The 13,814-nt window shown below is 40.8% G+C and overlaps 1 protein-coding gene across 1 annotated transcript; it reads right to left on the reverse strand.

Moving 5' to 3' along the window:
• zgc:77151 (uncharacterized protein LOC337153 homolog) lies at positions 1-12,405 on the reverse strand. The gene is made up of 10 exons (XM_024431833.2): positions 12,272-12,405; positions 8,902-9,048; positions 8,501-8,608; positions 6,900-7,305; positions 6,505-6,623; positions 6,081-6,228; positions 5,780-5,832; positions 5,532-5,629; positions 3,629-3,761; positions 1-3,409 (listed from the first exon to the last, which is right to left on the reverse strand). The coding sequence occupies exons 1-10, from the start codon at positions 12,290-12,292 to the stop codon at positions 1,934-1,936; spliced, it is 2,709 nt and encodes a 902-aa protein (XP_024287601.1). The 5' UTR covers positions 12,293-12,405; the 3' UTR covers positions 1-1,933.
• Between the last annotated feature and the right edge of the window lie 1,409 nt (positions 12,406-13,814).

A 13,814-nucleotide genomic window follows, 5' to 3' on the forward strand; every position in this document is an offset into this window, starting at 1 on the left:
AAAAATCTGAAAAACATATTTAATATACAGTGTTAAAACAAATGGTTGAAACAACCATATAAATCAAATTGTCATCGAGTACAGGAGTCAAGGTGTGGCACAGCGCTGGCCGTACTCTAATACACAGAGAAATGAATACTTGAGACAGATTTCTTCCATGAACAAGATGAGCTCAACTGATACAGATTGAAATAAAGACAACTACATGACATTAACTCTGTAGCAGGTGTTCAAGAAATAAAACAAAGGGGGAAAAGAAAAGCCAGTTGATCAGAGTCAACTGCAAATCAATTCCATATGCTGCAATTTTCTTTTCTCTGAATTATGACCATCCATATTTTAAAGTTGAATGAAGATACTTTTTCCCATTTTAACCATTCCAGAAGTTGGTATACTGTGAACCAACTAATAAAGTACCAGTCAGACAGTATTCAAGTACTTAAGACGCAAAAACATTAAGTTGATTTTGTTCTACATGTATGATTGAAATGTAAACATTTGATCTTAAACTCTATAATTAAAATAATAACGTCAAAAAGCTACAAACTATTTAAGTAAAAGCATTAAATACCTATTCAACTCAATGAGGAAGTTGCCACACCAAAATGATGTGTAGCTCAACTACTACATTTTGCCATCTCACCCAATGGCCGGCATGTGGACCGTTCACCTCAATGGTTTGCTGACACTTTTAAACAAAGAAATAGACCAGGCTGCAATGACGATAAACGCTGAATATAAAACACTTTGAGCCACAACCAGCTGTAATTGTTTAACCAAATATTTAATAAGGATATCAACAGGAAAACGTTTTTTTTTTGTAGGTTTTAGAAAAGTTATATTTTTTGTAAAATTCTACAGCAGAGAATCTTTACTCTCTTTATGGTAATCATACAGTAACACATTTGGTGTTGATAGTCAATAAAAATCCCCCTGCTACTGTACATCTGGTCTGGGCACACCCCAGTTTACCGTAAACAAAATATGGCATTTCAGATATCTGTCTGACAGAATTATTTGTGTCAATTGACTCGGAATAAGGCAACAACGACTAAATCTCACGTTAACCAGGCCAGTGGTGTCAGAATATTGTTTTTGAAACTAGACAGACATTAAAATACATTACAATTGGCATCAGAAAGTTAAATAATAAATATTGTAAGTGACTTCCGCATAAAAGGAAGGAAAGGGAACCAGTACAGTAGGAGTGCAAATCCTGCCGTCGTTGGAAACAAACAGGAAGTAATAAATGCAAGACTGAAGGGCACTACTGGAAAACAAACAGATGTTTTCCTGGTTGTTGCCATTTGTGTGACTCTGTGAATGACTACAAATCAGAGCACAAGAGATTTAAGGCACATCTTTTTGTATCCTTGATCCTATGGTTCTAACGATGAACTTCTCCTTAAGATGCTTTTGGAAAACTTGGTCCAGGAAGGGAGTGGATTGTTATAAAAACCTCTGACCTACTGATTGTTTAGTAATATACTTCATTTAACAGTAAGAAGAAAAGAAAAAAAACAATAGTATTTCCTACGAACGTAGAACACAAGTTAAGCTTTAATATAGTTTTAGAATTCAAGTTAGATGAACCCCGAAAGTTGTATTATGCATAGTATCATACAATGTACAGAATTAGATCATTGAATAGTGTCAAGGCAAATGGCAGTGTTTTCAAAGGTGTGTGTGTCATTACGGAGTTCACAGGATTTTAGTCTTTGATTGTATGTTTGAGAGTTACCTCCCATTAGGGAGAGTGGAGGAGTGATTGTCGGTGTTAGTCGTGAGGCTGTTGGGGTTGTGTGCAGTTGTTCAGGTACCTTGGCTGGGCCTGGGTTGGAGGCAGGACAGAACTGGGCAGCCCTTTGACAGAAACCTCAACATCACATCTCCTCATCCTCCTGTTGGCCCCCAGAGCCACTTGTAGAGTGGGCTAAGGAGTCCTCAGTCCCCTCTCTGATATAGCATCCTCCATATTTATGGTTTTACCCTCTTCTTCTACCCTCTCCAGTTTACTCCCCTCCACTACTGCCTTTTCTCCCTCCTCCGATTGCTGTTGTATACCATCCTCCATTTTAACAGTTTCAACTGCCATCTTCTCTTCTTTCCCATTCTCCCACATCTTTATATTTCCTCCCTCTTTCTCCACCCTCTCCTGTTCTGTTTTTACAGAGCAGTCTTCCACAGGCTCTACCTCCACAAAGCTGCTCTCCCTCCAGTCCTCTTCCACCTTCACCTGGATTACTGGCTCAGAGTCAGACGTCCTGCCCTGGTTCTCCAGAGGGGTGCCTCCAGAACCTTCCCCAGACTCAGTAAGGCAGAGCTGGGGAGATGGAGAATTGGTGTCTGGGCTGGTGGTGTGACAAGGCAGCTCCAGGAGGAAAGCCCTTGCCCTGCTGGGTGAGCTCAGGTCCTCAGCCTCCTCGCATGACTCCATTCTATACCTTTTAGCTAAGGGGAGTGTGGTGTCACCATTTTCCTGATCCCCTGCAGCCATCCTGGAGCCAGTATCAGAGGCAGATCTTCTGGTGGTGGAGCGCTTGCTGAGGTTGAGCGGTAGGGCCTGCTCTGGGGGAGGGGTGATGGGTAAACAGGGCTTGCCACTCAGGTCCTGGGCTAAGACCTCCGACAGCCGCTTGGTGAAGGAGTGAAGCTGGGCCAAGCCCAGCCGTGTATGCATCAGCTGGCGCACCTGCAGGCTGCAGTCCAGATCCAGGGGTAGGACCCGGAGAGGGGGCAGGGGAGGCCTGCTGCTACGGCCCTCCCTGGTGCTAGTACTGCTGCTGCCCCCCCCCTGGGCTGCCTCATCAAGCCCACACCCCAAACACTGGTGGTGAGACTGCAGATGGGGCTGGTCCCCATTGGGAAGGGGGGTGTCTGAGCTCCCTGCTTTGGCCTGGAGGTGGCAGCTGGAGGGCTGGTGGGAGGCAGGGTCCTGGGTGTTTAGACCAGGGCTGTCTAAGCTATTGAGGCCCAGTCGGCTCCTAAAGAGATCCAGGGGACAGGGGCCTTTAGAGGGCCTGAACCCTCCTAGGGAGCCCGCTGCGTGGAGCCTGGAGAGATCAGACAGGAGATTTGCAGGAGACAGAGTGGGTGATGGTGCTAGAGTATCCCCGTTCGCCACCTTTACCTCCCTCTCCATTTTGGGCAGGAGGGGGAGGAAGGGGGCAGACATGGGGGACAGTTCTGGGGTTAGTGGCATGTTGGCCAGGTTTAGCCCCTGGAACACAGACAGGGACTGGAGAGAGGGGTCCTGCAGGGGTTTGGACCCTAGGTCCAGGCTGGGTTTGGCTGGGGGAGACAGGACCACTGGACTGGCCTTGGAGGCTAGAAGTTTGGCCTGGTTCTTTTTGCCTGGAGGTCTGCCCCTGCCCCTCTTCACTACCACCACACCGTCTGGAGAAATAGTCTAGTGAGAGAGAGATGCCATACATGATGGATTCAGTTACACTTTCTGAATGATTCTCATGTTAGTCTCTAGAATGTAATAGAATACATTAATTTACATCAGATTCAGGTCAAGCCAAGACAACTAGCGATGACAGCATATTAAATATCAAATGACTGATATGAACTGAGCAAGTCAACAATAAACTGTATGTAGAGTGAGAGATGAGCAGACACTTACTGGAGGAGGGGTGGGGGTTGCAGTCTTCTTCACCAGCGGTCTCCTACCCCTGCCCCGGATAGGCCCAGTGGATGCTGGGAGTTTGAGTTCTGCTCCTCTTCCATGTATGTGCTCCTCATAGGGAAGCATCAGCCTGAGGGAAACACACAGAACCAAAAGTTCCAAAATGAAAAACACGTTTTGTAAGGAAACACCAATGCCGAAAAGCCTAAAATGCAGTGGATTTCAACCAGGTACTGTACAGCCCATTAGCCTAGGGGTCTCTAATAGGTCGGCCCACCAATGAGTAACTAGCCAAACAACTCTGAAAGTAAAAGTAATTTTCACATGTTCCACCGCAAACGGTCATAAACAAATCTCGCAAGTGTGGGACTGGTGACACCCTCCTGCAAGCTCCCAGCTGCTATCAACGCAACATTTACATTATCCCACCCCTGGTTAGCCACTATTGGCTTAAAAGCCAAAACTAAACACAATATCTGCCAATTCATTTCCAACAATATTGCCCCAGTCTGTGTGGTGAGCGCATTTGTCTATCACTCCTTGTGTAGCCAGTTGATGTGATAACCATCTTGTGGGTTGACAGAAATATTTTCCCTAAAACCTTCAATTAAATGGGAGGGAAAGATGAACAGAGCAAGGTACAGAGAGATCCTTGATGAAGTCCTGAGCGCTCTGGAGCAGGTTCTCAGACTGGGGCGAAGGTTCACCCCCCAACAGGACAACGACCCTAAGCACACAGCCAAGACAATGCAGGAGTGGCTCCGGGACAAGTCTCTGAATGTCCTTGACTGGCCCAGCCAGAGCCCGGACTTGAACATCTCTGGAGAGACCTGAAAATAGCTGTGCAGCAACACTCCCCATCCAACCTGACTGAACTTGAGAGGCTCTGCAGAGAAGAACGGGAGAAACTCCCTAAATACAGGTGTACCAAGCTTGTAGCTTCAGACCCAAGAAGTTGAGGCTGTAATTGCTGCCAAAGGTGCTTCAACAAAGTACTGAGTAAAAGGGTCTGAATACTTACGTAAATGTGATAGTTTATAAACTGAGATTTTTAAATTATGCATTTTAGAATAAGGCTGTAACACAACAAAATGTGGAAAAAGTCAAGGGGTCTGATTAATATCCGAATGCACTGTATATTATGAGTAAGTATATCATTTGTATCTTATTTGCAAACTTTGGCATGAAATCAGCAGCAGCAGTACAAAACCGTCACTGGACAGGCAGATTAGACCCCACATTCTTCATTCACTAGATGTGCAATTAAAGGGCCAGATCAGAAATTAAAGGATAATTACACTCAAAACTCAATGCGTTTGTTTTCTTCCACACCTAAAAATATATAAAAAGTGTCTGATGTGATTTAAGCATTGGCATCCAATTTTGTTGTTTCTCTATGAACAATTGTAATTTCGACAAATCTAAACCAGGAAAATACAACTGAGAAAACGTGATTTGGGAAAAACATAAAACAGAACTTGGGAAAAACATGACAGATTTGAGTTGTTTATTAACAGGAAACTATGCACTACTTCCTCTTATACACTAAGGACCCCGGGAAGAGTTGCAGGGGAGAAGAGAAGAACGTGCCCATTTGAAAGCTAGAGAAAAAAAATAAAAATAGCTTGTGATGTTTTTTAAAAAAAAATTAAGTATCTCTCATGCTAGAAAAGGTTGGAGACCCCTGCATTAGCCTATAATTCTAGAGAAATAGTATATATTGTATTTGTTTATTAAATCGTATCAGACCACCGAATCAGCGTTTCTCACAGCTGAAGCCTGGGTTATATTGTGTACTGTGGTTATAAACATGGTTTCCTTTTGTCACAAGAAGAATAGGCATGCTTTAGGTGGGGCACAATGTAAACTGGTCTGGGCACAAGCAGTGTTCCTGCCTCACCTCTCATAGTGCCTCCGGGTGCAGGTGGCTGCGCTGGTGCTGCCCGGGCATCCTCCTAGTTCATTATACACTTTCTTCCACAGACGCTGGGACGTCACCTACAGGAGAGAGATTGTAAATGGTTTAAAAATAGTTTTTAGACCGTTAATTATTTCCATAAACATGAACTAATTTGCTTAGATATTGCAATCGTACCACTATTGTACAAGATATGAGGATGATACAGAACGATGGCCTTCACTACTCACCCTCTCATGGCCGCCCAGCCGTTTGACTACAGAGTACATGACAAACAGGTCAACTGTAGACACGGAGACAGACAAGAGTGTTAAAGCATATCATAGGTCCTAGGAGCTGTGGCCTTGATGGTCTGGTTTACAATGCTGACAGATAAACAGCTTGTTCAAAGACATGGTGGGAACATTTTATTTAGTTCTGTAGGGAAAACTCATCAAATCAAACTGAAAGTACAGCAAAGGACCCTTTGTATTCAAAACCTTTGGTAGGAGTATTAATGGTGGTTGATGAAGTCATCAGTGAGCGACTCACTCTTCTTGAAGCCGAGGTTGGGCACCTTGCTGATGGGTGAGCCGCAGCGCTCCATGTAGCAGTAGAGTTGATCCAGGAACAGCTGCTCATCAGAGTGGGGGAGACAGCCCTCCTCACAATGCATCTCCACACTGCCCATCACATTCTCCTACAGGATACATAAGGTTATAACAATACTACATCTAGTAATGCTGTACATCCCCATTCCAGTTGGTGTCTATTAGGAAATGTGGAATTCTCACATCTAAGAATAGTAACTACTTGGCATAAAGAGTGTATTCTGATGCATTTCATGACAAAGAAATCTAAAAGGTAATTACTATGATATTAAGTAACTTCTAAGTGAATACGAGGTGAATAATAAGACATCTGAAAGTTATGTATGTAGCCATATCAACAGTTATTAGAACAAAACAAAGTGTACCTTCATTCTCTCTATCCAGGACTCTGATTGGTTGACTGCTGGTGGCTCCATAGCTTTCTGGCCTTCTGGCCTGCCTCTCCTCTTGCGGGGTCGCCCCTTCAAGCTAAGAGAGGTGCATCCTTGGAATGAGAGATATACATTTAATCCTAATTCAAAATAACAAGATAATAATTTGCCTTTCAAAAAACATTGAACTAAGTACAAAATAACAAGATGACCACAACATACAGTAAATGAGTTAATATAATAGTGTAAGGTTGCATTAATTCATTTGAATTTATTGTCCACACATTTTAGATTCCATTGTCTAATTAGGGTTAAAAAATATAATCACTTCAGCCATTGGCCACATTTACATTAATAGAGAGATCAAGTTCCCCCAGCCTGCTGCTCACCCAGCTGTGTCCAGACACTGGTGTTGCTGTCCAGGGTGGGGTGGTTGAAGGTATCCCGGCAATAGAGGACTTGTGTGTTGTTTTGGGCCACCCTGATCCCTCCCAGGGCCAGCAGATGGGGGTTCTGGAGCCCCAACCCTACCTCGTCCTGGATGCGCCTCTGCAGGGCGCGGAAGCGGCAGTACTGGGGGTAGCTGAGCACCTTGACCCCTAGACGCTCACTCTCAGCCTTCTCTTTGAATGGCGTTGGGGCTCCGTTGGTAATGATAGGGGTGGGTTTGTGATGACCGTTGGTCCTGCTGGACTTCTGGCTGCCTCCTTTCCAACCTTGAGGTTCCGGACAGGTCCACCTCACCAGATCCTCCACCCGCACCACTATCTTCTTAGAAACAGCCAACACCTCATCCTGAGGGACACACACACACACACACACACACACACACACACACACTTAGATCCCCATTAAAGCCATACTACTTTATTTGTGCATACCCTCAAAGAAAGGGCCACCAAGATTTTTCTTTTTTAAGAATCAAGGAAATACATCCCATGCAAAAACAAATTGCTGTGAAGAAATTCCCTTAGACTTCACTAAGTTAGTAACCCTACTAACCCTAACCAGTTTCTTTAGTGGACACAGAATGTGGTTGGTTTACAGTTCTTCACCACATAGGACAAGATTAAGTTCTCCCAGTCAGAGTACCAATGGCCTGTGGCACATGAGGAGCCATCAGAGCTCTCCTACGCCTCCCAGACCCGTTTGACACCAGTGACAATGATCCACAGCACTTCTGCCTCAGGCACTACACACCTATACCACTGATAGAAGCAAGCTGGCCTATCTCACACATTTTTCACATTCACCTCCAACTATAGGTGACTACATGAACAACAAACTGTAACAGGTATTTTTTTTTACCATGACTCCCCTCTAAAGATGTTATTTTCACTATGATTAACATAACACTATAGTGAAATAGGAGACTTTGGAAAACCTGGGATTCATGATCCCAGCAAAAATAATGTTTTTTTCGGAATGGAATAAATGAATAAAAATACAAGTTTAACATCTCATAGAACTACTCTTTGCCATTCGTATGCACTTTTAAAACTTTAGGTATGAAGAACATACTTTAGTAACAATGCATTTCATTATACATGAATTGTGCAAGTTAAAAACATTTCACACATAAGGGGAAAAGTGACACATCAATCTAATGATTCTTGTTAATAGTTAGTTATGTGGCAACCATTTGTAAATTGAGATTGTGAAACACTTGTGGTTAAACAAGTAGGCTAAAAGCCAGGCACACACAATCCATTATTGCAGTAACCCAAGCCAAAATTTGACTATGGAAGAAATGCACAGTACAGTATGTCCTTTCATGAGATATGCTGTATATGACATGCTAGTCTAGCAATGACATATGGCCGGTAGGTTTGTGTGATTCTTGGTGAAACAGAGTATGACAACCACACTCAGTGTTTACAGTAATGTAGACTTTAAAATGTACATAGTTTTAACATTTTTATAGTTTCGTTTGAACACTTCTACATTATGTAAAACAATCGAGCTCGGTGGTGCCCTGCCCCCTACCCACCTCGCCATGCTCTCTGGTTCTGCCTTTGGGAGTATCCTCAGGGAGGAAGTAGAGTCTGGAGCTGGCCAGCAGATGGCACTGGGCCTGGTCCTCCCACAGTAACATCACCTAAAATAAGAAATACATAGAAGATGCTGTTATCCAGAGCGACTTACAATAAATACGTAATCGGTACAGTGGCACAAGTACAGTACAGTGGCACAAGAAGGAATTAATCCCAAAACTCTGGGGTCCGTTCATGAGGGTACAATGTAACAGAACGTTCATAATCAGGTAGAAATCCTTAGGGAAGAACAGATATTGAGTATCCATCTTCAACGTTCTACACATTCACCACCTTGAATACACCCCTGGTATGGCAAGTATCATGTGCAAACTAACAGAGCTATTAGAATTCATACCTCAGCAATGCCCACAGGTTCTTCAGGGCCACAGCGTACATAGTAGAACTCCCCCAGTTTCCAGACCTGAGCAGCGGACCCGGACCCACAGCTCACTGACTTATAGAAGGCAAATGAGCCGCGCAGGTAGGAGGGAGCACCTAACCACTGTGTGAGCGAGAGAGAGAGGCCAGAGTATTTCAACCATTCCCGTCTGTTCAATGACAGGGCATGCGATCTGAATCAACCTCGATCCATAATGTAAATGTAGTCTTGTTCCCCATTTGATTTTCATGAAGTCCATTTAAGCTAAATTGTAATATGGTATGAATACAACTCTGTTAAAGATTAGTTTAACAAACAACAAAACTATGTGTACTCGTAATTTATTCAGCAATTATACTGGGAACAATAATCGTGTGACTAGGACTTGAAAAGCTCCACATATCTTATTCAAATTGTTAAGAATTTAGTTCAGAATATTTTAAGTACTTAGCTCCTGACAACTGCTATTTAAATCAACTTCCTTTAAACAGAAAATAATATACCATTTGAATAATAGGGTGATTCCTCACAAAACAAGACCATGATTTTTAGTATGTTCACAAAATGTAATCAATAGAAGGGTCATTTTTAAAGCATAATTGAGGAATAATTCATTGAAGTTTAAACATTTGGGAAATTTTGTCTTTAAGCCTCTAATGTTTCCTCTTTAGCTGTACCGCTTGCTCAACAATGAGTAGTATTTTGATTTTTTTTAAACTACATTAATTCAGGAATATAAACATCAATACTGAAACAATAAAAAGTATGATTTGGCTATTTTTTTAATTATATTGCGATTATATTGGCGATGTAACCAATCACAGCCATCATACTTGTATCATTGTACATCCTGCAAATCACCAGCAGAGGGCGACCATTTTGAATATAGTTTCACATTTACTGTTTGGTAATACTTACAAATTGGATCCTAACTCTAAAAGTATCTGAAATCCCACTTTGGAACTTTATGTTTAATACACTCTTAGAGGCCTTGGTAAGGCCAAAATGTCCCAAATATTCCAACTTTAAATAATAATTTTTCAATTATGCCTGAAGGTACAAATGTCAAATATATGTCAATAATCCTTCCTCCAAAAGGACCCTTATATGGATTACATTTCGTGAAAAATCCCAGAAATCATAGTCTTCTTTTGTTATAGTTTTGTGAGTTATCACCCAGTACAACTAGGCCATCATTGTACTGACTTGCCTAGTTAAATAAATGTTAACAATAATCATTAAAAAAAGCTAATAGTACAACTAACTTCTGAGCCCATCACAAATGTCCGTAATCTAGACATGGGAAATGTCATTTAAACTGCAAAACTCAAACAAATACAGATGTCATCCCTTCTGTGTGTACAATTTGAATGTCAAACAACTGGTATACAGAAAAACTCATTCACATGATACCAATTATTCATTTGGGCCATGAGCATAAATGTTCAGATTCCACCAAATGTTCCTGGCAAAGGCCTGCATTCCTCCCCATTTATCAACATTAGTTCATACATGTTGTTCTGCTCAATATATGGCTCTCTATATGAGAGCAACCTCACTGCTACTGGCCACAAAGGACAGCCATTTTCACTAAATTACAATGGCTTTCAATATCTGAGTTAGGCCAAATACAGAGCCCGCTCTGCTTTCCACCCTAGTGTCACCATGCACCACTACCCATTCCCAAATATCTAATCTATTTAGTAGGCAATCCTTATTCACAGATAGTATAATGTGACTGTAGGCATATTTGAAAGGGTTATAAAAAATAAAAGGATACAATTGGATATCCAACATAAAACACTTGTTTTGTGATGAATCAAAACTATGAAGACATGTTGTAACAGGCTATTTTAATTCATATAGACCTTAAACTCGGATGGCCTAATCTAAAAATATATAATAAATCAATTAACACCCCTGTAGTTCTATTATAGGGTATATCCTAGCTGCCTAAATGAGGAAAATGCTCAAATTCGCACCCCTCGTACCCGCCCATTGTCGGCAACCCCGTCCCCTACCCCCCTTCCAATGCAGCAGGAACGGAGCTGTGCGTGCACACGTTGATCACTTGGCCAACTAGTGGTGAAAACGAGGCAAGGCTGATTTTACAGTAAATCCTTAAACCACATAAAACTGGATTTTCAATTTTGAGAAGGATTTTGTAGGGAAAAAAAACGAACCTACTGAAAGGATACGTTAATGCTCATGATGGCATTTGATATAGCCTGCACTGCTGTTCCAGAAATAGAGAAACGAATGGAAAATGTGTTCTTTCTGCAAAATAACAATGTGACCTTGGATATCCTATTATACAAAACATTGTCTACACAATATTACAACATTATACGAAGTGGAAAAGTAGGCCTATAGCATTAGATAATTGGAACATATAATATCCACCATAACTTTGAGAAACACATGATTACTGTATACGCTACAACTTAAATATAATTATGAATGCAGTATAGCCTATATATGTTCAACCTTTCTGATATTAAATATAAAACCAATATAGGCCTACTGTTACTGAAGTCCTACAATTCGACAGAAGTTTTTGGTGGGCCTGGTATTATACAATCAAGATAATCCTCGCAATTTCAAGTACAAAGTACAGCGATTTCCTCACAATATTAACATTCCATTTTGAGCTATACCAAATAAACACGATACATAATGTCAGGGATTTTTTTATACCCATATGTTGGCCATTTGTTCGCTAAATAAACTGCTCCACCTTGTTCCTTAGATTATATTTTAATCTTTAATATCACGTCACTGCAAATGTAAAATATTAATTTTCGACTTACTCCAAACTTGGTTTTAAGTTACAATACCATCGATTTGGTTGAAAAACAAGCATAAAAGTTTCTTAATATTGCGGAATCGTCAGATAAAATTGTCTTTAATGTGGAAATGTGGGGGTGGGGGTAGAGAGGGAGAACGTAAGTAGTCGACACGACACACAAAGAAATCAATCATTAACAAGAAGAAAATATAGACGTATTGAAGTTGAATTAAATTTCAAACCCTGACCAATAAAATCCTATAATCATGTCAGCGAAATTTGGGGCTTTCAAAATATAATAGCGAGCTATTTTCTGCCTTGGAAAGTTGTGACTCATCCAGCAAAGTTGTAATTGCGAAAGTCTTTTTAGCTTGATAGGATAACAATCAATTCGACATTCTAAACAAAATTACAGATTTGAAAAAGGGCAAACTGATATCTAAATGAGACCGACACACAGTCGGTTTATTTTCGATATCAACAGGTAAAAGTGGCATGCGTGCGCATAGGAAAATCACGATTTATTTCAAAATAATATAAAGTGAGTGTCGGCTTTACCTGTATTGCATTCTGCTCCATTGCAGTAACACATTCCCTTATTCCCTCTCAGAGCCCCCTATCAAGTTACACAGCCGGGAACTCACCGGCACACAAACAAATGCTCAAGAAGAAAAGGTTTCTCTTTTTTTGTGAAAATAGGACAGGATCTAGGTGTGGCCAAAGCTGTTTGCGAGAGTAGGCTATAACATATTGTTCATATGAAAGTGGATATTTTTCATGTAAGGACATTTTTATCATCCTGAAGTCATTGTGGTTCGAGTTTAAAAATGTCCTTTTATTTTTCACGATGGTATTGCATCAATGAAGTTTAGTTACGTTGTAATATCAAAGTTGTTGAGCTGATACATTGGTCGGCTATAACCACGGAGCATGCGTGAAGACAAATACTTGGTGATAATTTTAAGTAATCGTGGCTCGTATTGTACATGATAAATTCACCGTATAGTGTGGGAAATTTGAAGCGCAAAGTCGAACACGTGATAGTTGTTACATTCGGCAGTGCAACATTGTAACTACTAGCCTACTGGGGGTGCAGGGAAACTGACATTGCAACATTGTATCTGTATCATGCTAGCCATCTTTAATTTGCAACACTTTCTGAACACGTGGTCTGTCAATTGGAGTGTCTGAATATTCTATAGTTTTATAATTTTGCTGAAAACTTTAATTGAATAACCTGATGTTCCTCTAGTTTCTCCGACAGAGGGAGTGAGCACGTGTACCTTTCCATTCTGTGGAACTTATATTTGGCTTGAACATGAAATTCATAAATGTGTACTCCAAGATAGTAATTGTATGAACAAGCTGCCATTTCAATATGGCTGCAGTGTTATAGTATCTGGTCTAAAAAATATACAAAATACAGTGAGATAATCCCAATTCAAAGTTTTCATTCTAGTATAAAATGATATATACTAATACATTTTTTAAAACATTATTTTAATTTCACATACAGCAGGTTCAGAAATAAGATCATTTCCCCCTTGAAAGTTGACCATGTAATACAGAAAATATTGCATTGCAGTTGTCAATATAACTGTATTTAAAAACGATACTGTAAAAAAGAGAGAAGTTGAACATTGTAAGAATAATATAATAATATTTGCCATTTAGCAGATGCTTTTATCCAAAGCGACTTACAGTCATGCATGCATACAGTAGGTTGAATTAATTCATGATTTCATTATTTGAGTTTCCATACAGTAGGTTACAAGAAAGTGAGTGAGGTGTTTAGCATGTAGAGGAGACCGGGGCACAAAGTAACACAGGGCATGTGCATTGAACATTTTAGTCATTTAGCAGAGGCTCTTATTCAGAGTGACTTACAGTTAGCTAAGTGGGACAACCACATATCACAGTCATAGTAAGTACATTTTTACTCAATAAAGTAGCTATCAGCAAAGTCAGAGCTAGTAAGGGGTAAAAAATTTATTGCGAGTGTTAGTTCACAAAAGGCTGAACTAACACTCTGGCATGAGGACACAAAGTAACAACTAAATAACTCAAATTAGAAACCACTATTATTCAATATGCTAATGTT

The sequence above is a fragment of the Oncorhynchus tshawytscha genome, linkage group LG09, assembly GCF_018296145.1.
Source record: "Oncorhynchus tshawytscha isolate Ot180627B linkage group LG09, Otsh_v2.0, whole genome shotgun sequence".
Lineage (NCBI taxonomy): Eukaryota > Metazoa > Chordata > Actinopteri > Salmoniformes > Salmonidae > Oncorhynchus > Oncorhynchus tshawytscha.